Source organism: Hypanus sabinus, chromosome 14 (genome assembly GCF_030144855.1).
Source record: "Hypanus sabinus isolate sHypSab1 chromosome 14, sHypSab1.hap1, whole genome shotgun sequence".
Lineage (NCBI taxonomy): Eukaryota > Metazoa > Chordata > Chondrichthyes > Myliobatiformes > Dasyatidae > Hypanus > Hypanus sabinus.
In genome coordinates this window covers 53957689-53981918 of record NC_082719.1, presented here as the reverse complement: position 1 = coordinate 53981918, position 24230 = coordinate 53957689, and the positions used below count along the sequence as shown (strand labels likewise).

Below are 24230 nucleotides of genomic sequence, written 5' to 3'. Positions count from 1 at the left end.
TCAAAGGACTGTCCATATCACAGAAACACCATCCACCGAGATCACAAAAGTTGCACTGTATGTTAACTATAGACTTGCACAGATCCTAATTAAATCTTAGTTATTAGTTAATTAATGTAGATCTGTACTACAGATTAAAAACATGCCAGTTGCCAGACTACAAAAAGCTGGACTTAAGTTTCAGCCTGTAATGCTCCCATAGTTATTGACTTACACTGTTACATGCTAACTTTTACACCAGAAACATTCCATAAATCAAATTATACTAATGTTAAAACTAACCATGCAAATACATCAGTACAAAACAAGCAAATAAAATTTGATGAATTAAAGTGAACTTAATTATTGCACATTTTCTCTTGTTAGATTTAATCCTGTGGTGTAATGATGATTAATTGGGTAGAGGTTCTACCTTAAGTCTCAAGTGCTAAATATATAATAGTTATACAGTACTTTTTCCAATAAACCAAACAAATGGAGACACAAACAATATCTACCTGCATAAATTAAGTCCGCACCCACATTGAAAATAGACTGTTACAATACAACCAGTCACTGAAATACAAATCTGTATGTGGCGAGAGCATGACTGTTAATTATCTCAATTACAATTATAATTAAGTTGAAACCATTCAATTTAGAAATAGATTAAATAAAAGATTACAATGCAAATCCTTATCAGTCAAGATCTGTTTCTTAGAATTCAAAGCACCCTTCACAATCTTAGACAAAAATGGTTAGGTATTACGTAATGTATAACTACTCCAATAGCGCAAACGTAGCAACTCCTGGTATTACTGATTCAGTTTAAGTTAATGCTGGGAGTTTAAACAGTTATAATGTTTAACACAAACTAAACTGAAGGTATGTTGCAATAATGCACAAAGAAAACAAAACAATTGCTACAAATTATGCAACAAGGTGGGTTTTCAGGGAACTTTTTTTTACAGATCAGTTTCTCAATTCATTTAAGAGACTGTCAGTGTTGTTTCCTCCCACATGGGTGGATGGCTACAAAACCAAGAATTCTCTAAGCTCTTAACTCAAAAGACAAGATCTTTAATCATGAGAAAGAGATACCCAGTACAAACGAAGTCATACCTTACATTGTGATATATCTGCTGAGATCTGAACTTTATACCAACAGAAAAACTGCATTAGTTGCACCAGTATAGCAGAGCAATTAAGTTCATGCTTTGGAAACAAAAGAGTTAGTTGTTTTTCCACAGAACAGTCAAGTAAAATGCTGTTCTGGTTCAAGACCTTTGAAATTAAGAAGGGTACCATATTAAAAGTCAGTGATTGTAGTTCAAGGGTAAGTTTATAAATTTCTTCCTCCTAGGATGGAAATTGAGGCGGTTGTTCAGCAACAATACTGTAGTATTGATCCTCTGACAAGCAATCATAATGCAACTGATTAACTTGTTGATGTTAAAATCATTAAAAATCATTTCCCACACTGAGACATTGCATAAATTGTCAAGTAATGATGCTACCCCATCCCCATCATGATTTCTCCACAGGGGGTGAGTAGCAGTATATCAAAAACAACACTTTACAAAAAATGCTTTAACAAACACAGGGAAGATTTCTCTATTAGCACACTAAGGTAAACTCTGCTTTAATTCCCATTTCCTTGCTACTGCTCTTCAATATGCTAATCTGAAGATTTCATACATTATAGACATACACAATTCTTATATTTCCCCTGACAGTATAAAATTGTCTTAGTTACCTGCCAAGACATGTTAATTTGCCACAGGCAAGTGAGATTCAAGGATCCCAGTTTTTAGTTCCAGTTATAGTCATGTCAAAGGGTACTCTATTTAAATTTCTGTAAAAAGTTGAGTAGAAGTAGTTTTTGAATCTTTATAGCAAGACAATCGATAGGGTACACATGCAATATGTTGTGGGTGTTTGCTACTACATTTAGTGGGCTGCATGATATCCTTAACTGTTCACATAATTTTATACGATGAAGATAAATTTAGCTGTTCAAATGATAATTTAAATAGTTGTCACACATCGCAATCACAAAATAAAAGTGCTTATTTAACTCAAGAAGGAATGCCGCAGTGGAATAAATCATGCTTCTGCTATACTTATTCACATTTTTCAAGGCTTGTCTTGCTGCTTTGGAGTTTCAGCATTGAGAAAGCTCCCCCTTCAGAACATTGTAAAAAAGCAGTAAGTAGTTATGCAACTAATTGATTGTTGATCCTATTCCATGTCAAACAGTCTGCACTATCTACACATAAGACAGGCTTAAATGCATTGCAAAAACTGTGTCAATATGAACTTAACAGTTAAAAGACGAAGTTTAAACAACTATGTTGGACGAAGGTGGTATTCACTTACATTTATAGAATGAACATCAAAAGTAAATTGTAGCACAGAACTCTTTATAAAAAAATTCCTTCTGATCTCCTTATAATTTGACAGATTAAGTAAGCAGTACCTGCAGACCTCATAAATCCCTCTGCTTTTAACTTTTAGAAAATGCTAATTGATTATCTATATGTTATTTGATTGAAAACTTAGTGGAAGTGGAAAGTATTTATAAAATTGTACTCATCAGATATTAACAAATGAAACAGGACCAATTGACAGGATCAACATAGAAGTTACAAATTAAATGCTGATCATATCAAAAAGCATCTCAACAACCTAAGTATTCAATTTATGAAACAGAAATCTTCCAACTGGGCCATCTGTTGATTTAAACAATCTCAATATCATCTATTTATTTGACAAAGCATTCCTAGCCATGTCAGCTTATTGTACCGAGTTTTGCATTGCTTGACAAAATGATCCCTTTAAGTAATGCAATGGAGGCCCTTTGGTTGATGGGGGAGGTAGAAGACATTTTCAATTGACTGTTTACATGAATAAATACGGTGTCCAAGAGAAGAAAACAAAAGGAGTGTTTTAAACAGAAGAATAGCTCAGCAATATTTTTCAGAGACCGAGGATTGTAGGAACATTTACTACATTGTTAATGTTCAGATTCCCCTTATGAAAAATCATTTAAAAGAATCCTCTTCCAAGTTAAACTTCCAATGCATCATTAACTATTTGTGTTCTGTGAGCAGCAAGGCATCCACTTACTGACATACTTATACAGGAAAAAGAAGTTGTCCGAATTGGAAAAAACTCAAGAAGTCTGCCTTCTGTAGCTAAAATGTGAACTGTACAGGAAGTACAGGTCCATATCAAGTCTTCTCCAGTGTGTTGATACTTTGTACATATACAAAAATAGTAATCAAGATCAGAAATGGGTAATCTTGGTCAACAATCCGAAAACATGCCATTAAAATCCGCTGTCAGGACTGATGAACAAGGCAGAGAGTGCAAATGCCAAGAAAACTATTCCACCAATGATGGTCACTGAAATAAAAGAAAAGGAGAATTAAATAAAATATTCCTGTACTATATAATTTGTAAAGTAGCAAAAATCCTTGCTTTAAAATCCATGATGCTTGGACAAGCTTCAATCAAACATTCAGTAGTAATGCTGAACATTAAAGATCATTAACTAAACTTGTGAATCCTTACCAGTTCTAACTGAAATTTTCTGAGCAACCATCCTTCCTCCAATTACTGCCAATCCAGTACAAAGGCAGTGTCCTAGTGTCCCACCTACAGCAACACCAAAGGGATCCTACAAGAAGAAATGCAGTACAAGAGGAGCAATTATTGGCATATAGTACAATTTCATGGAATTCCAAAACTAGATTGATCATTCATACAGTAATGCAATTCCAATATAATTCTTTTCTACTGCATTAAAACAATATAGAAAATGGTTGTCAGCTGCTATTTGAAAATGTCAAATGTCACAAAATTGATTGCAATGGGGCAACTTAAGCAGGGTTACAATGTGCGTAACTTGTATAACATTTTACTAAACAATGCTGACAGTTGTAGTAAGTATAATTAGCTTTTTTTAATAAAAGATGTAAATAACCCAAGGTAAAACCCTATTAAATTCCATGTTAAACCACAAAGGCATCTGAGAGGCTCATGAAATTCTAACTTGGAAAGGGTATGATGATAAAAACTGTTGATGCTAGAATCTGGAACAATAGAAGCAGAATGTCAGGAGAACTCAGAAAATCAAGCAACATCCGTCTAAGTAAAAGGGGTAAATTGACATTTCCAGTCACGATAAAGATTAGGACTAGGAACACTGGCTTACACTATTAGCCTCCACAGATGAACTTGAAAAGAATGTAGTTTTAAATTTATTCAGGGGACCTGGTAAATTCACCAGCATGCAAAACAGAATACATGAACTTTTACCTTTTTCCATTACCATTTTTGGCAAAGAGCACACGAAGATCAGGGATCAGAGAACAAACAGTGCATGAAGCTATCCATTAATCAAACCCCTGGTGGGTAACAATGGCTTTCTGTCATGTTGTCAAGGCAGTAATGTAGTGTGCAATGAACACTGAGTGACAATCCAGCAATGCACATGCCCCATGTACAAATCAAGAATTAGGAAACAACTCTAATGATAATAATCTTTTAACAATAAAGGTAAAATGACTATCTGGATAATGCTGACCCAAAATAAATTTTAATTAGATTTGTTTCTTATTCAAACAGCTTCAGGAATTATGATAAAAATGGATCAACATTTAACAAGATTTAAAATTTATAATTTTAAAATCCTTCCTTATACATATTAAAAATAATACATTGTCAATGGAAATTCCATATCAATGTGAAAATTAGTGTTATGTAAGTGGATGTTTCCTTTTCTTTGTTTAGCTAAAATCAAAGTGTGAATCTTTCTGGCAGTTCAGAAATAAAACTAAGAACAGTTCCAACCCTTGCTGAATGACTAATTTAAATCACCATTCACATGGTCAACGAGGTCACTGAAAATTCTTGACTTCCAGATTAGAAAGTATAAAAGTGAAAGATTCTTTTTAATTCTTTAAAATAATTTTAACTCAAAATTTTTAGTTATCATTCCATTTTTTATATAAAAATTCAAAGATATTAAGAAAGCTGTTGCAATCAATTATAGGCCGTAATACAAAGTATAGTTCCAATATGCAACTTTTTCTTGTGTCAAAGAGGGTCAGGGCCTTGGCAAAGTCTGGTCACCACTGGTCTCCAAGCTTAGGCTTCACAGCAGGCCAGATCCACCCTAACTTGTTAATACTGATAACAGCAATTTCAGATTCTACATGCGACCAAGACTGATGATCCAAGACCTTCTTGAAAAGTACAATTATGTTACAGTATATAAAAAATTGCTAGCAAAATATTACACATGCATTAAAAATCTTAACATAAGCCAATTTACTGAGAAATCCCAATGACTGCAGTCTCTTCCTCAGTCCAAGACAAAAGAATTAACTGAAGATATACAAGTTTTAAATTAAGAACCACATCCACATGGATATAAAACTCACTAAAGCCCCACAGTACCACTAAGGTCACTGTAAACAATCATGCACTGACTTACTAATATAAACTGGAGTTAACCAAGAATTCCCATTACTGAGTAATAGTTCTCTCCCCCATTAAACTGCTAGGGCTATCCTTTCAATCAGCAACTGACCCTCCCTCTGAGCACTGTAGGCCACCAGACTTGCTCGTCAGATTTACAATCTAGAAGAATCGATTCACTTCTAATCCTCATTACTATGTATGTTACCAAGGACCAACTAAAACACATACTGCCTATTTTTAAATGCAAGATAATTCCAAGTGTGTCATTAGATAAATTGTAAGCACAAAGGTGCAGTGCAGATTAATGGAATGGTTGTCCTTTACCAATGATATAAAAAGATATTAAATGTAATTAATTTTAATGGTCTCAACTCAACTCCAAATGTAATGAGATTGCTAAGATACCCCATGCAAAACTTATTGACAAAGTAAGGAGGCATGGGATCCAAGGGGATATTGCTTTGTGGATCCAGAACTGGCTTACCCACAGAAGGTAAAAAGTGGTTGTAGATGGTTCATGTTCTTCATGGAGGTCAGTGACCAGTGGTGTGCCTCAGGGATCAATTAACTTTGTGATTTTTATAAATAACCTGGATGAGGAGTGGAGGGATGGGTTAGTAAATCTGTTGATGGCACAAAGGTTGAAGGTGTTGTGAATAGTGAGGAGAGCAGTGAGAGGTTACAGCTGGACATCAATAGGATGCAAAACTGGGCTGAGAAGTGGCAGATGAGGTTCAACCCAGATAAGTGTGAAGTGGTTCATTTTGGTAGGTCAAATATGATGGCAGAATATAATATTAATGGTAAGACTCTTGGCAGCGTGGAGGATCAGAGGGATCTTGGGGTCCAAGACCATAGGACACTCAAAGCTGCTGCCTAGTTGACTCTGGTTAAGAAGGCATACGGTGCATTGGCCTTCATCAATCATGGGATTGAGTTTAAGAGCCAAGAGGTAATGTTGCAGCTATTTAGGACCCTGGTCAGACACAACTTGGAGTACTGTGTTCAGTTCTGGTCACTTCACTACAGGAAGGTTGTGGAAACCATAGGAAGGGTGCACAACAGATTTACAAGGATGTTGCCTGGCTTGGGGAGCATGCCTTATGAAAATAGGTTGAGTGAACTCGGCCTTTTCTCCTTGGAGCAATGGAGGATGAGAGGTGACCTGATAAAAGGTGTATAAAATGATGAGAGGCAATGATCATGTGGATAGTTGGATGCTTTTTCCCAGGGCTGAAATGGCTAGCATGAGAGGGCACAGTTTTAAGGTGCTTGGAAGTAGGTACAGAGGAGATGTATGGGGTAAGTTTTGTTTAAAAACACAGAGGCTGGTGAGAGCGTGGAATGGGCTGCCAGCGACGGTGGTGGAGGTACAAATGATAGATTCTTTTAAGAAACTCCTGGGTAGGTACATGGAGCTTAGAAAATTAGAGGGCTACTTTTACCCTACGTAATTTCTAATGTACGGACATGTTCAGCATAGCTTTGTGGGCCGAAGGGCCTGTATTGTGCTGTAGGTTTTCTATGTTCTATTAATGGCACAAATGTTCCTGGAATTCATCACAATTTGGTGGAGCATTGGCTGCCTCATTTAAAGGCACATATATATTCATGGAATATATGAGATAATGGTAATCTTAGGTTTTAGAAGTTACTTTACACATTTTGGACAGAACAAAGTGAGATTTACCATAAACTGAGTTTACTCTCTATCCAACCTGAATTTTTACCATTCAAATAGGTTGGAAGAATTGTAAACATACAATAATATTAATCATAAGTTCAAAGATTCAAATTCATTTTCTTCCTCCAGAATAACTAATATAGAACTGTATCACAGGAACAGGCCCTTTGGTCCTCAATGATACTAATTAGGTCAATGGTATCTAATAAGCTTAACTACTTCTCCCTGCACAAGGTTTGCATTGCTTTGTATATGATTCCAATGCATGTCAGGTACCCAGCATTTTGTGAAAAAAAACTTTCTCCACATATCTTCTTTGAATTTACCTCCTTTTGCCTTAAATGCAAGCCTTTAGTATTAGATTTTGAGTCTGGGAAAAAGATACTAGCTGTCTACTCTGTCTAGGCCTCCAATAACTCTAACATTATTAATTTTTATAAACAACTGAACTTACCTCCCGAGCAGCTAATACAATGGTAGTTAACTGTGACCGATCTCCCCACTCTGCCAGAAATGTAAGAGTCAATGCCTGAATGAAAACTGGAGAAATACAATGCAATCGCCTCTTTTGTGGTAGATGTGTTGTTGAGCCTGCTTCAATATCCTGTGGACCATTTGCCACTTTTGATCGCTGAAGCTTTTGATGTTTAAAAAAACGAACAAGTTAAGTTAATAATTTTACTTACTGAAATTTTCGAAATAGGTCAGTCCAGCAATTCTGGGCTGATGTTGAAAAACATGAAACAACATGAACAATAAAATTTATTAATTGTTCTCAGCTTATATCATTAAACAGGAAAAAAATTACCCGATTTAAAATTTATTCCATATTTTAATCTACTTAATTAGCAACTTAATTGAATATAATGAAATGCTTTAATTTATTTAGAAAACAGGCCAATATACAAACATTTCAAACCTCAACAAACTAGATCCTTCAAAACACCAATTCTGACTCACTGTTCCAATAGCGTTAATACATCAAGCGAGCATTAAATTAAAATTTAATGAACATTAGAAGTTACTTGTTAGAGGCTAGCTTTCCAACCAAACTCACTAGAAATTTACTAGCTATTATAGTATCTATGGATTCTACGACACTTTCAGGAAAGATGTTTTCACAAATGCCCAGAACTAAAGAGAATATCCCTGGCAGGAATTTTCACCTACAAAATACCTCCATATCTATTCTAGTTGTACCTTAAACTATAATTTATTTACTTTCAACTTGATATTTCACTGAAGATCCTTTATTAAACTAGTGTTTTCACTTTAGAAAAATCCTTCAAGATTGAAATTAGGCAAAATTTTAAACTTATTTTCAATGCCACTGTGGTACTACATGAACTACTCTGCACATAAATGAAAAAGGACGTTAATAAAATATGATCTAGTCTAACCCTAAATAGATTTGATGTCTATATGAAACTGAGGTACTTCAGAAAGGATGAGACACAAACAAGAAACCGTCCAAGTTGATTTGTCACTTTCTTTTTAAATAAATACCCTACAATTCCTTCTTAACAGCTCCTTTACACACTTACCCATTAATTCCTGATATTACCACAAATGCATTTGCTTAGTGTTTTTCAATAAACTTGAAACCATTCTCAGAAACTGTAGAGCTGAGGTTAATAACTAATCAACTTTCTATCTTCACCTTTCTCAACTTTACCAGTTCCTTACAGTATTTGGAACTACTGAAAGGTGCTCAAGGAGGAACAACACAAGTTCCAACATTTACACCCACATGCTCTAAGTGCCTGCAAAAGGAATATGCACTTTCAGCTGAATACAAATGAAAAGCTAACGAATGAACTCACCCAAGGCTGTATCTTTGGGAATTCAGCTTTTGAACCCCATGCCCTATATATTAATGTTTAAGATACTTGAGAAATGTCTAAGCCAATGAGCTTGAAAATGTCTTTTGAGGCATTTCAAAAATTGGGACACGTACATCAGTGGAATAGCAACAGAATGCAAGTTAGACTTCAATGTTCAATATTAAATCTAAAATGGTTTTGACGACTAGAGAGGTTGCCTAGCAAAATTCGCAATGAAAGCAGCTCAGCTTCTGAAGTAGCACGTGAGAACCAACCTAATGGTGCTGATACTGGGGAGATGCCACAGACTTATAACAATGTACAAGAGTAAAGGAGCTGAACCAATGCAAGGTCAAGGTTTCAAAAGAAACAAAACCATAAAATGCAAAGTTGAAACATTTGACTTTAGAAGCATTTTTCTTATTATTTAGAAATACAGAACAGGCTCTCTGACCCAACAAGCACCATCCAGCAACAGACCAATTTAACCTAGGCTAATCATCAAGATAATTTGGACTGACCAATTAACCTCTGTGTACCGTGGGAGGAAACCAGAGCACTGGAGGAAAGTCACGCGCTCACGGGAAGGAATGTACAAAGTTCTTTACAGACAGCGCCCAAATTGAATTCCAAACTCCAAAGTTCCTAGCTGCAATAACATCGTGGGAACCACTATACTATTGTGGAATTGATTTATTTTGCTCCATTTTTGTTGTTTTCACATAAAATTTGCCAATTAAGATTTCTGACAATGTTAATTTTAGTTCTAGTTGGTACGAAATAAAAAGTGCCGATTTATAACTGATGTAGGATCCATTTAAAAAAAATTCATTCTCCATTTTAAAAATATACATTAATGTAGGACTTGCAATCAACATTTCTGCAATAATTTCTGAACCTTTTGAACATTGAAGAGACTATTTATTGTGATTTGTTACAATGTGAAAAAGCAGGTTGAATTCTACTTTACCCACTCAACAGTATTTCATAAGGATATATATAAAAAAAAATCAAAGAATTCCATAAAATGTTTTAGCTCGTAATACTTGGCAGCAGGCAGAAAACAAATACACCAAGATACTTCAATAGTCTGCAGAATATAGTACTCCAAATATAGATATATAATAAATATATATATATACACACACACACACACACACACACCCCCTGCTGTTTTTGAATACTCAATGATTTTCAAACCTTTATACTTCTGTGCTTTGTAAATACAGTGGATTCCAGTTAATTAGGACACATTGGTACCAGTACATTTTGGCCCAATTAAGCAGCTACCCAAATTAGCTGAAGTTTCTTGGAAATAGTTACAAGGCATAAAAAAAATGCAGTTCAATTAAGAAAGAAATCATATATTAAAATGAAATACAGAACAAATTAGAACACTGGGTGTTCTATTATGTTCTGCATTTCATTTAAAAGACTCACTCACGTCGGCCAGTGAGTATTAAAAGTCAACGTTTTGTGGGAGTTTTGGCATTTGAACAGTAGTGAATCAGAGATCAGGAGTGAGAGAAGGGGTGACTCACTTGGATCAAATGAGTGAGCATTAAACGGCAGCATTTCGCGGTAGTTTCAGCGGTTGAACAGCAGCCAATCAGAGACAAAGATTCACTAGCAAGTGCAAATTAAAAATAAGGCAAGAACAAGTGGAATGGCCATTGTTGGAGTGGACCATGTTAGAGTAGGATTTTTGAGGCTTTAGCTCCTTGAGGGTTCAGTGAGAGAAGGCAAGAAGCCATAGGTAGATTTTTTTCCAGTTTATTGTTTCCTTCTTTATAATTGTAGTTACAGCAGTAGGATTGCTAGGCAGATAGCTGAATGCTTCTCTTGCGGATGTGGGAAAGCAGGGAGACCTCCAGTGTCTCTGATGACTTCACCTGCAAGAAGTGCAACCAACGCTCTAACACTCCATATGAAAGTGGTGAAACTGGAATTGAACACAGTCTGGATCATTCAGCAAGCCGAGAGTATGATGGACAGTACATATAGAGAGGTAGTTACAGGAAACTGAACAGTTAGGAGGGTGAAAGGGGCTGAAGAGCCAGTGCAACATACCCCCATGGTAATTCCCCTTAACAACAGGTATACAACTTTGGATACCATTGGATAACCTAGCAGAGGAATGTCACAGCGGTCAGTTCTCTGGTACTCAGTCTGGCTCTGTGTCCCAGAAACCGGGCGGAGGGGAGAAGAGAAGAGATGAGCTGTGGTAATTGGGGATTTCTTAGTTAAGGGAACAGAAAGGAGGTTCTGTGGATATGGGGACATCTAGTATTGATTCCTCCGCATCCTTAAGTGGGAGGGTGAGCAGCCAGAGGTTGTGGTCCACCAGAGTGATGAGGTTCTGCAAAGTGAGTTCAGGGAGTTAGATGCTAAGTTAAAGGGCAGGACCTCTGGGGCTGTGATCTCAGGATTGCTACCCATGCCATGTGCTAGTGAGGCCAGAAATAGGAAGATCATACAGTTTAATATGTAGCTAAGGAGTTGGTGTAGGATGCAGGGGTTCAGATTTTTGGATGATAGGGCTCTCTTCCACTGAAACTGTAGGAAGATTAATAATTTGGTGGGAAGGTTTGCTGGGTGGTGGGGGAGAGGTTAAAACTGGAGGTACAAGGGGATGGGCACCAAAATGCCAGAACAGATAGTTGAGAGGCTGTGGGAACAGATGTTGTTTAAGACCTCAAAGTCAGGAATCAAAAGTCATGGTGCGACTAATGTTCAGATTTCAGAATCAGAATCAGGTTTATTATCATGGGAAGTTATATGAAATTTGTTAATTTAGCAGCAGCAATACATGATAATATAGAAAGAAAAATATAAGTAAATCAATTACAGTAAGTATAAGTAAATAGATTTAAAATAGTGCAAAAACAGAAATAATACAAACATTTTTAAAAAAGTGAAGTAGTGTTCATGGGTTCAATGTCCATTTAAGAGTCATATGGCAGAGGGGAAGAAGCTGTTCCTGAAGTGCTGAGTATGTGCCTTCAAGTTTCTGTACCTCTTTCCCGTTGGTAACAATGAGAATAGGGCTTGCCCTCGGGTGGTGGGGGTCCTTAGTAATGGATATCGCCTTTCTGAGGCTCCACTCCTTGAAGATGTCATGGATATTATGAAGACAAAGCTGACTAATTTTACAACTTTCTGTAGCTTCTTTCAATCCTGTGCAGTGGCCCCTCCATCATACCAGATGGTGATGCAGCCTGTCAGAATGCTCTCCACTGTACACCTATAGAAGTTTTCAAGTGTTTTGGGTGACAATCCAAATCTTTGCGTATATTTCAATGCAAGAAGTATTGTAGAAAAAGCAGATGAGCTTAGGGGATGGATCAACACATGGAATTATGATAGTTTTGAGTGTATGAAGCATACATGTACCTGTCAGAATAAAAGGTAAAGATAACAGGTTTAGGGAACGTTGGTTTCCAAGAGATATTGAGGCCCTGGTTAAGAAAAAAAAGAGGAGGTGCCTAGTATGTATAGGCAGGTAGGAACAAATGAGGTACTTGAAGAGTACAAGAACTGCAAGAAAACACTAAAGAAAACAAGATGGCTAAAAGGCACCATGAGGTTGCTCTCGCTGACAAGGTGAAGGAGAGTCCTAAGGACTTCCACAAATAGATTAACAGCAAATAGCAAGGGACAAAATTGGTCTGCTGGAAGATCAAAATGGGAATTTATACATGGAGCCAAAAGAGATGGGAGAGATCTATAATGGATTTTCTTTGCTTCTACATTCACTTGTAAAACAGATTCTATAGCAGTGAGGCAAATTAGTAGTGAGGTCATGGAGATTATATAGACTAGAGAGGAGCAGATGTCTGCTGTCTTAAGACAATTTAGGCCCTAAGGTGAACAAATCCCCCGGGACTTATAAGGTGCTCCCTCAGACCCTTTGGGAGACAACTGTAGAGATATTTAAATTACTTTTAGCGACAGGTGAGTTACCACTGTTTGAGAAAGGCTCTAGAAACAAACCAGGAAATTAAAGGCTGGTGAGCCTGACATCAGTAGGCGGAAAGTTATTGGAAGATATTCTAAGTGACTGAATATATGAGTATTTGAACAGGCAGAGATTGATTAGGGATAGTCAGCATGGCTTTGTGCATGGTATGTCATGTCTAATGAATTTTATAGAGCTTTTTGAAGATGTTACCAGGAAAGTTGATGAATGTTGTCTACATAGACATCCACAAGGTAGTTCATCAATTTCCCCTATGGTCAAGAAGGTTCAGTTGCTTGGCCTTCAAGATGAGGTAGTAAATTGGATTAGACATTCGCTTTGCAGAAGCCAAAGAGTGGTCGTAGAATGTTGCCTCTCTGACTGTGAGCCTAGGACTAGTGGAGACCACAGGGATCAGTGCTGGGTCTGTTGCTGTTTGTCATCTTTATCAATGACCTGGATGATAATGTGCTAAACTGGATCAGCAAATTGTGGAAGACACCAGGATTGGGGGCTGTGGTGGCCAGTGAGGAAAACTATCAAAGCTTGAAGCGGGACCTGGACCAACTGGAAGAATGGGTTGAAAAACAGCAGATGGAATTTAATGCGGACAAGTGTGAAGAATTGACTTCGGATGGACCAACTAGAGTAGGTCTTACACAGTGAGCAGCAGAGCACTAAGTGTGGTAGAACAAAGAGATCTGTGAATACAAGTCCATAATTTGATGAAAGATGTCACAAGTAGATAGGATCATTAAGAAAGCTTTTGACACCCTGGCCTTCATAGATCAAAGGACTGAGTACAGGAGTTGGGATGTTATGTTAAACTTGCACAGGATGCTGGTGAAGCCTCATTTGGAGCATTGTGTGCAGTTTTGGTCACCCACTTACAAGAAAGATGTAAATAGGATTAAAAGTGTATAAAGAAATTTTACAAAGATATTGTCCACACTGGAGGACCTGAGTTACAAGGGAAGGTTAATTAGGTTAGGACTTTATTCCTTAGAACAGAAGATTTAGGGGAGATTTGATAGAGTCATTCAAAGTTATGAGATATATAGATAGGGTAAATGCAAACAGACATTTTCCACTGAGGTTTGGTGAGACTACAACTGGAGATCATGAGTTATGGGTAAAAGGTGAAATGTTTAAGGGGAACATGAGGGGAAATTTCTTCACTCAGAGGGTGGTGAGTGTGGAACGAGCTGCCAGTGCAAGTGGTGCATGGAAGCTTGATTTTAACATTTAAGAGAAGTTTGCAAAGTTACATGGATGTGAGGGTATGAGGGCTATGGTCCAGGTGCAGGTTAATGGCACTTGGCAGTTTAAATGGTTCGTCATGGACTGGATGGGCTGAACAGCCTGATTCAATGCTGTAGTTTTCTTTGACTCTGTGACTACCAATACCTCTGCCGACTATAAATTATTAATTAGCTCCTAATTAATACATAAAAGCGGAGGAATTCATGCGCCCTATTCTTATGATTGACTATAAATGAATAAAATCAGCTCAGACATCTAGTGCAGATAGTGGACTGCCATCAAACAATGTTGTAGGTGACTGCATCCTCTAAACCTTAATTTCCATTGTAACATTTAAGATGTTATATTTTAGAAGAATCAGTTGTATTGCCATTATATCACCAAAAAATAAATGCTAATCCACTGGTGAAATTCTTAAAAATTAGCACACTCTAAAAAATAATACACTTTCCTTTGGAGTTTTGATAACTTATTTGCCTCCTTTAAGTCATGGTTTTTAGGTAATGAAGTTATTCCCTTATTAAAGTTCTAACCAATGGATTGTCATTAACCTAACAAAAATCTTTAGCTTTATAGACAGTTTTGTACTGCATATATATAATACATACATCCTCATCTTTCTTCTTGATTTCTGCTTGCACTTCTTCCAGTTCTTCTTGACCTTCATTAGGACTCATCTTCAAGCCTTCCCAAAGCATTCGGAAGCCAAATATTGCAAATAGTGCAGTTGATACATAGTACGTATACTTCCGGGGTATTATTGTAGTAGCGTAGCCAAAGAGAACTGCGATTAAGCACAAGACCAGTCGTCAAACTTAGTAATGCTGTATTTGATTTCTCCACTTTGCTCAAATGAAGAACATGGACCTCATTTGAATCACACCAGAGAACAAACATGTATAACTTTTAAAAACTCTTTTTCAAATTATATCTGCAATTAACATCCCTGAAACTTAAATCTTTGTATTATTAATAGTTTTGTACAAATAATTAAGAACCAAGGAATATTTTATCATCCTTTTCAGAGCTCAATGCTAACTAAAATTATTTTGATAATTTTATAAGGTCTTTTATAAATCTATACACAGCGGAAACTAACAAGATGAAACATTCAAACACGAGGAAATCTGCAGATGCTGGAAATTCAAACAACACACACAAAATGCTGGTGGAACACAGCAGGCCAGGCAGCATTTATAGGAAGAAGAACAGTCGACACTTCAGGCCATGTCTTGACGAAGGGTCTCGGCCCAAAACGTCGACTGTACTTCTTCCTATAGATGCTGCCCGGCCTGCTGCATTCCACCAGCATTTTATGTAAGATGAAACAAGATTTAACAGTTGTCAGCAGGTATGGTTAAAAATTTGCAGTTATTAATATAATTTACAGCTGTCACACTTGTTATCAAAGATAAAGGATAGTCTATTTGAATACTTTTGTACCTCACGTTCTTGTAATAAAAGCAAAAAGCTGGAAAGAATCTGGTCAGGGAGCATTTGTACAGAGATACTCAGGACTGAACAAGAAAGTTAATGATGCACACCTCCTATTCCCCTTACTGTTCAAATTAGGTTAGTTGGATACCTGTATGGGTCATCTTACATACAGCATCTATACTCAGGTAACACTTCGCTTATAGGCTGCAGACATTTAGTTAAAAATGATAGACCATGTAGATTTAAAAAAGAAATTCATTCTATCACAAGACTTTAAGGATATAATCAGCTGTAGGAAATTAAATAATTTTGAAGAAAGAAGCAATTACTCTATTGGAAGCCTTTTCAAGGTACAAGAGGTAGGAATTAGGACACATAAACAAATTAGAGAAGCATGCCCGGAACAGAGCCACAAGAGCAAGCATTTTTATTCATCAAATGAAGATCAAGTTATCATCATATTATGGATAGTTAGAAGAGAAGTTCAATAATTAGCCCAGGACTGTTTTCTAAAACAGTATTTTAATGAAGTAGATAAAATGCAAGAACAATATTCAAGTTGATGAAAGCAAACTCTATACATGATTAAAAGGTATACAGATATTTGAATATTGTAGACTTTAAAAAAAAGTTACTGAAAATAATTAGCTCCTTAAAATAAACATCCGTAGTTTTACGGCCATATTTATGCATATTTCTATTTACCAATTATTTCATCACCATTCTAGCTTTTATTTTGTAAAACTAAAGAACTTTTGACCTTTATATCCCAATTTATCTTCAGTGTTAGTACTTTAAGACAATTACAAGACAAAAAGGTTTCAACTTTATCTATCTGTGGCTTTATGCCTCAAGTATGGTTAACAGCTCTAATGTTGGACTTGAGGCCAGGAGAGATGCAGATACCTTACAATAACAATGCCCTAAAATCATCCTGATTAGTTCCTTGGCTGGTGTGCAAATTATATGTATCATGCAAGGCTAGCACACTAAATACTGGAGGAGAATCTAAAATTACATGCTAAAATCAATGCCTCAATGGTAAGAATGCATCCATTTAAGGAGCTCAAAAATATAGTCCTAACGTAGAAGCACACTGCAATCCAACCCTTCATATTAACAGCAAACATTTTTATACATTTCCAACAGGAATATTGGGCAGCACTGCTTAAATTCACCACCTTTATTACAGTTACTCTCAACACTTACATAAAGCTAATTAAATCAGTTATCAACAGGTGTGCGCAGATGAGAAACAGAAGGAACCTGTGGCAAGTTCACAGTTAAATGAGAACATTAGGAAACTTTATGCAATATGTCCTTTTCTGCATAATTGGCTTCAAAATGCATGCAATGCAAAGCTCTGGTACTTATTACTGCCCAAGTACACAGAAGTTAGGTCTGGTTACTCAGCTGCAAATGAATGTTTTAATTATTTTGAACCCACTTCTCTCAAATTGAAATTTATACATAAAAATATCATTAGTTTTAAAAAAGTGTATTTTCTTACTTTTCCTCTCTCTTATTCATTCTACTTTCCATTTTATTTTTGTAGAGAATATGTAATTTACTGCAAATTATTTAAATTCTTATTTAAAATTATTATTGTGGGAATCTCTCCATGATTGGTTAAATGTAATATTTTTCTCAACTCAAATAGCCATGAAGTCCTGTCAAGGGCGTGGCTGATAAACATGAAGTTGCAAAAATATCCAAAGCATTGCCAATGAAAGGTTTTGAAATTCTGACTTTATTGCTCTCTCCAAAGAAAGTCCATGACTTGCTGAGTACTTCACCTTATGCTTTTTAAAAATTATTTCTAGCATCTTCAGTATTTGGCTTGTGTTAAAGTATAATTCATCATTTCCATAAGGGTGTTCCTGGGCCCAGAGTTCCCACATGTCACAGCTGATAATAATGCTAGATGAAAGAGAAGAAAATACTAAAAGAGATAGCAATGGTGGAATTTTCTACTTTCAATCAAATATTACTGTACCTACCATAATTTTTTGATCTTATAGAAGCCAATACCAAAAATCTAATGGCTTGAAAATCAGAAATGTGACCAATTTCATGATTGTGATTTAGACTTTGTCACCATACTTGGGAACTAAAGAGTAAGACATAATAGAAGAAAATGGTGGGAGAGATTGATAGAGAAAATAAAGACCAAAAAAAGATGCACAAAGAGAGGAAGTGGATATAATAGACTAATGGGAAAATAAAAGCAGAGGAGAGGGTCCAAATAAAACCAGGAATTTCTAATAAAAAAGGCTGGAAGAGAATTTCAAGAATGTAAACACTAGATTACTTTAATTGCTCATCCACATAGTGAAATACTAGTTAATCGTGTAGTTTTAAGATTGAATATAAAGATTAATTTTGAATAGTGAAATGTGTATCAGTGACTACATATCAACTCACTGACCTGATTCTTAATTTATCAAACAAATAATAATGTATTTTAAAAAGTTACCAACCAGACAAACAGGTCATCAATCCCAAAGCCAGCATTGCCCCAGCAAGCACAGTCAGGCGATTGTAGCGCATGGCCATAATTGCTGCTATGAAGAACGTCTTGTCGCCCAGCTCAGAGACGATAATGACTGATATAGATGCAATGAAGGCATGTATGAAACCCAGGTTTGTTTTGGTAATGGATTCATCACTTACAACATTATCCACAGGATGTGGAGAAGTTATTTTCTGTATTAAGATAAAGTTAAGCATTAGTATAACCAAAATTTCAAAAGCTTAATACACATTCCTAACTTCTGGTTTCCAAACTACAGTCTTAAACTACCATTTATTAATAATAAATTATTACTTTCTAATTAAAATCTAAAGTGTTATATTAACAAAAAAACCTTTGATAAGTTTTCAAAAGGCCCACAGGAAATACTTTTCTTCAACGCACAGCCTTCTTCCCAATTGCTCACAATTGACACAGAAACATAAAACCTTCTGTATCGGAATAAACCTTTAAATATCAAAAGAATATACATTTTCTGAACACAATACATACAGTAGAATCCTACAGAGGACATGCCCTTTCCTTGCTGTCTACAGTACTGATCTTCTCTAATCCTTTCCTGTCAATGCAGTTTAAACATTGTAACTGTATATTCCTCAATTTCTCCTCCAGCAGCTCATTCCAGATAACTATCACCCTGTGTGAAAAACCTACCCACAAACCTTCTCAAAAGACATTTGAGTGAGTACATAGACAGGAAGTGTTTAGGGATATCGGCCAAATGCAGGCAAATGGGACTAGTTTAGTAGGCACCATGGTCAACATGGACAAGTTGGACAAACAGCCAACACAAAGTACACTGCAGATGCTGTGGTCAAATCAACACGTACAAACAAGCTGGATGAACTCAGCAGGTCAGGCAGCATCCATTTCAACAGATGCTTCTTTGGACAAAGCCAGTTTCTGCTACTGCTGCTAAATTTTATAAATTTTATAAACCTCTATAAAGTCACCTCTCAGGCATCATTATGCATAGAGCAAAATTAGTAATGTGCATGCTGTTATAGATTGTAATTTTGGGTTACTTTATCAAAATTTGATGCATCTCAAAATTACCTTTTGCTGAACTTAAAAATAAGCTACCAAACTGAACCATTAATAAAATGGTAAAATGGAAACCCATTGAACATTGGAAGGCCCAAGTGGAGTGGATGTGGAAAAGATGTTTTGAATAGTGGGAGAGTCTAGGACCACAGAGCACAGCCTTAGAATAAAAGGACATCCCTTTAGAACAGAGATGAGGAAGTATTTCTTTAGCCATGGGGTAGTTAATCTGTGGAATTCATTACCACATACAGTTATGGAGGCAGAGTCACTGGGTATATTTAAAACGGACGTTGATAGTAAGGCCGTCAAAGATTACAAAAAGACAGGAGAATGGGGTTGAGAGGGATAATAAGTCAGCCATGATGGAATGGTGGAGCAGATGAGCCAAATAGCATAATTCTGCTCCTATTTATCATGGTCTTAAAAACTGAACGATACTAGTCTCATTTATTTATCAGACTTGATCCAAGATGGCAGCACGATGCAGCTTGCAGCGGCCACTCCTGAACTGATTATCTGTTACTTGTGAAGCGGGGTGCCGTGCACAATCATAATTGATTGAAAACGGACGTGGAAGCACAGAGAAACATTGGGAAATTCCAGGAAGATCTTCTTCGTTGCTGTTGCTGCTGTGAGGTCCGGGACTCTTCTGGGAAGAACAGGCCCCCAGTCCTCGGGGCCGCGTTACCGATGGCTGTCTTAATACGCTCGGCAGAGGATGGTGCTCGGAGAAGCTGAGCCGGAGGGGATGATCGTTGGCTTGGAGGTTCGACGGACTCAGGTCAATTTCGGTGTGTGCTGCACCTGCGAGGCTGGTTTCAACGGAGCTTCCATTGTGTGCTGCATCTATGAGATGAGTCCGGCGGCGCCTTGGAAGTCCATAGCGGGGGCACTCCCTTCTGCCGCCAGCATGGGATGGCGAGCCTGTCGGGACCCTGGGGACTCGTGGCAACGGTGGTGATTTCTTTTGAATTTACAGTCCTTTAACATCTTGGACCATTTTTACTGTGCCCATAGTCTGTTTTTTTTTTATCAATTATGCTATTGTTTGCACTGTTGTAACTATATGTTGTAATTATGTGGTTTTGTGCAGGTCTTGGAGCTTTAGTTTTTGGTCTTGTTTTTGTCTGGTGGATTTGGAGCTCCTTTCCGGGAAACGCGCTAAGACAGTAGTGCGATATTAATACGCAGCAGCCTCTCTGGACACTGGATTGGGGATTGCCAAATGTTATGTGGATTTTCTGGTGTAGTCTGTTTTGTCATATGCATTTGTGATATCATTTTGGGGGAACGTTGTCTCATTTTTTAACTGCATTGCATTTGTGGTTTCTAAATGACAATAAACTGAATCTGAATTTAGAAATGGCAGTATTCTAAAAAAGCTGGCTATTTCTCTCAACAAATCTATGATGGTGCTTATGCTTCATATAAACTTCCCACCAAATTTTATTTCATTTCATTCTGCTTGCATTCCCAATTCTGTTCTTCCCAATACACAGCTGGCATTCTTTTAAAATGTGCCAAATCAACACAACCAGGCCATATTCCATATCAACTATTCTTCACTTAAGGTTCAACTAAACTCCTTTACAGATTTTTAGGATGACTTATTTTTATAGAATCTCCTTTACTCTGTCCGCAACTAAAAATAAAACTTTGTCCACTCGGTTAAACCTTTTCATAGTTTATTAAACACTCCAAATTAAGCCTCAGCCTTTTCTTTCCTGGTTAAATACTAGTATTACTGGAATACGTATGTAATATTCCATCAGCTCTGGTAATATCTTTGTGAATTTCAAATATAATTCGCTAATATTACCACTTAATATTCTGTCTTCTAGAAATGATCCCCAGTGCACAGACTATTTTCCTTCTGCAGTCTGGTTAATATGTGCTACCACTTCCAATGATTTATGAACATAGGATTCCTTTTCTCTTTCCACAATATATCGGCTTATGGTTATCTCTGTTAAAAGTTTAGAAAATCCAATTCACCATTTCCTATGCGATATGTTGCAGCCTTTCTTAGAAGTCGTTTCGATTCCATGGATATAAAATAAAGTAGCTATTTAAATTACTTCTACTTCCAAGCCCATATGTGCCTTGAGTGAGTGTAAGCTGCTCACAGCCTTCTCTTGATATCATGTAGAGTGAATCATACTTGCAGAAGACAGAAGGTATGGGATCTCATGAGGATGCCAACATGGATTGGACTGAATTATTTCACCTGTCTACCAATGTCATTTGGAAATCTTTTACTTCCCATTTATCAGCTTATTTCCAAATTGAATCATCACTGCAAGCCAAAACTATGAAAAGCAGCAGTTGTAAGTACTAAATATTGGTGAAAAAAAAATCACTGGAAACCTTCCTCCAATCTGAAAAATATGAGCTCCCTTTACACACAATTACTTTCCTTAAACCATTTTACATGCCCATCATCACAGTTCATTGCTTTTAATTTTAAAGCATGGAAATTCTGTGTATATATACACACACACACACACACACACACAACAATTAGTAATTGTCATATTGTCATCCACCACAAAATCTTCAACAATATTTCAAACAACTCAACCAAATTTATTAATCTGTATTGGATTTGACCCAATAGCATATAGTTAAACAAATAAAAACTGGTTATTGTCTGAAGCTTCCCTAACTAAATTTGCTAAATTAAATCCCTTGGCAATTCTGAACCAAATGTATTACACTTCAACTAATTTTAACTTAGCTATATCCAAGGATACTCAGAAGAATGTGGTCAAAGTAACTTTAATTTCCACTCTTACTTCTCATTAATCCAAGATGCATCTCATCTGGTGACTGTCAATCTTTTTAGTAACTCTTCATTTATTTTTAATCTTGTGATCAGAAATATCACCTTTCAACACTGAAGAGATTTTGAAGGACCATTTAAAATGTGGACCTTGACCTAACCAAAGACCTTATTTAAATCCAATGTATTTTTTTCCCAATATTGTTAATTTTTCTGGTCACATAAGAAGTTTTAACTTTTATCACAGCAGTTTCTCTCCTATTAATTAACACTCCTCTGCACATCTATTTCTGACATACTGATGACCCAAAAAATATTCACGGACTATCAACAGTGCCATAGCTACAAGTAAACTGCATGTATCTGTGCTATGCTTACATTAAATAAATATTGGGTAATTGTTTCTGAAAGCCAATGACTCCAGTCACAGCAGCCCTTTACTACTTCAGACTAATTCAAGGGGCAGCAGCTCCTTGGGATTCCAGCGACATAACTATTATAATCAATCTGTGTCACCTCCCACCCCACCAGAGAAAAATAATCTTCACCTCACTGCTGTTAATAGGAGCTGTAGAAGCAACGTTTTGCACTTACAATAGTTCAATAGTTACTATACTCCATTTTCAATTGACCAAAATGTAAGTCAGTTTAATCATTTTATTAATTAAATGTTTAAAATTTAAACAGCCTTTTTATTTAAAAAGATAACATTTAAAATAAATGGTTTCTTTTACTGGTCAAGACACAGAAACAAGAGCAGGAAGGTAGCGCTAGAAACATTAACAATAGCTAATGTGACGAACAGTTCCGGTTCACACATTATAGGAAAAACTTTTCTGTATTTGTGAATAAGAAATTTACGAGGATGTCGCCAGACCTACAAATTTTGAACTTTGATGAATGATTGGACAGAATAGGCTGGGTTTGTCTATCTTGGAAAGGAGACGTTTGAAGTGCGTAAGATGATCACTAGCCTAGATAGAATAAATGAGAAGGCTCTATGAACTCGACTGAAGGGTTCAAAAACCCAGTGAGGATAAATTTGGCGTAACTAGTCGTAAAATTAGGACTTCATGAGATGGGGGTGTGGAACTCAGTTTTCAAGAGTAACAGTTTATATAAAGCATACGAACATCCACACCAACATTTGGCAGACCGGAGGGTTTGCCGTTGCATAGCGGGTGATTTAAGAATAATGGAGAAAAGACCGGCAAGTGGAACTGAGTCCACCTTCACATCTACCATGATCTTGTTGAATGGCACAGCAGTCTCAACAGGTCAAATGATCTACTCCTATTTCTTAAGTTTCTTAAGCAACTGGGCTCCCAGCCAAATTCCGACTTGCTGGGCACCGTCCCAGAAACAGAACCCTGCCGGTTCTCGAGGATGAACTGCATTTGAAAAGCTGTAATGTATAGGTCATGGACCAAAGAATGCAATTGGCAGAAGGTTGGGCAGCATTTTTTGAATGGACACGTACACGATGGACTGAACTGAGTATCATCCATTCTACGTCTGACAGACATGATCGAACTGCATTTCAGGTGCCTTTAAACCACGTCATAGACCGGTTCTGTTAAAATAATAAACTTATTTGTAATTTCCTTCCATTTGTCATTGGTCGGGGGGTTAAAGTAAAGATGTTCGGAAAGGGACGAGATCGGGCCATGGCACAGGAACCGTAGTATCTGCAGCCTCGGGAGTTTTCCCCCACCCCCATGCCCAGAGCTTCCCTTCCCAGGCCAGGTTCGGGGCCTTAGCGTTACCCGCACTGCTGGATCCACCTTGGCCGCTTTCTCATCTTGCACGCCAGTTGCCGACGCCACCGTACAGTAGTAACTCAGGAGAACGGCGGCGACGCCCACTGCCAGTGGTAGAGAGGTCGGAGACATGTCCGGGGGATGCGGCCAGACCAAATACAAGTAACCGGAGGCCGAAGGCGCAATTCCAACCGCGCCGCCGCTATAAAACTACATCCGCCATGGCTCAGCCACCGAACCAAAGGATTCTCAACCTAACTCTACTTCTTAGCGCCCCGCCCACTCAGCCTTCGGGAACTGTTCTCACTCTCAATAGGACGACAAGGCAGTCAATCCTCCCCCTTTAACCATCAAGTTTCGTTGTAACTTCCCATGTGACGTCGCTACCGGTTCGGATGAGTCTTCCAACGTAAACGCGATTCCGACACAAGGAAGTGTTATCTCTGCGCTTGCGCGAAAGGTGAATTACGGAAC

At 37.2% G+C, this 24230-nt stretch overlaps 1 protein-coding gene across 2 annotated transcripts; it reads right to left on the bottom strand.

The window, feature by feature from the left end:
• Positions 1–1038: 1038 nt before the first annotated feature.
• On the bottom strand, positions 1039–24027 carry tmem165 (transmembrane protein 165). 2 transcript variants are annotated; one of them, XM_059989222.1, is made up of 6 exons: positions 23781–24027; positions 18115–18340; positions 14806–14981; positions 7608–7790; positions 3556–3661; positions 1039–3387 (listed from the first exon to the last, which is right to left on the bottom strand). In XM_059989222.1, exons 1-6 carry the CDS (start codon positions 23886–23888, stop codon positions 3311–3313), a joined length of 876 nt encoding a protein of 291 aa, XP_059845205.1. In that variant the 5' UTR covers positions 23889–24027; the 3' UTR covers positions 1039–3310. The 2 variants fall into 2 exon arrangements, with proteins under 2 accessions (XP_059845205.1, XP_059845204.1); XM_059989221.1 differs by having other exon boundaries at positions 23763–24025.
• Positions 24028–24230: the final 203 nt, after the last annotated feature.

Bases quoted from the DNA above. Each gene is read 5' to 3' on its own strand.
- tmem165 (XM_059989221.1), bottom strand. From the start codon at position 23,888: ATGTCTCCGACCTCTCTACCACTGGCAGTGGGCGTCGCCGCCGTTCTC. The intron at 7,791-14,805 runs GTATGTATTATA...AAACATCAAAAG, and splicing joins TCAAGAAGAAAGATGAGGAT to CTTCAGCGATCAAAAGTGGC. The intron at 3,662-7,607 runs GTAAGTTCAGTT...TTCTTCTTGTAG, and splicing joins TTGTATTAGCTGCTCGGGAG to GATCCCTTTGGTGTTGCTGT.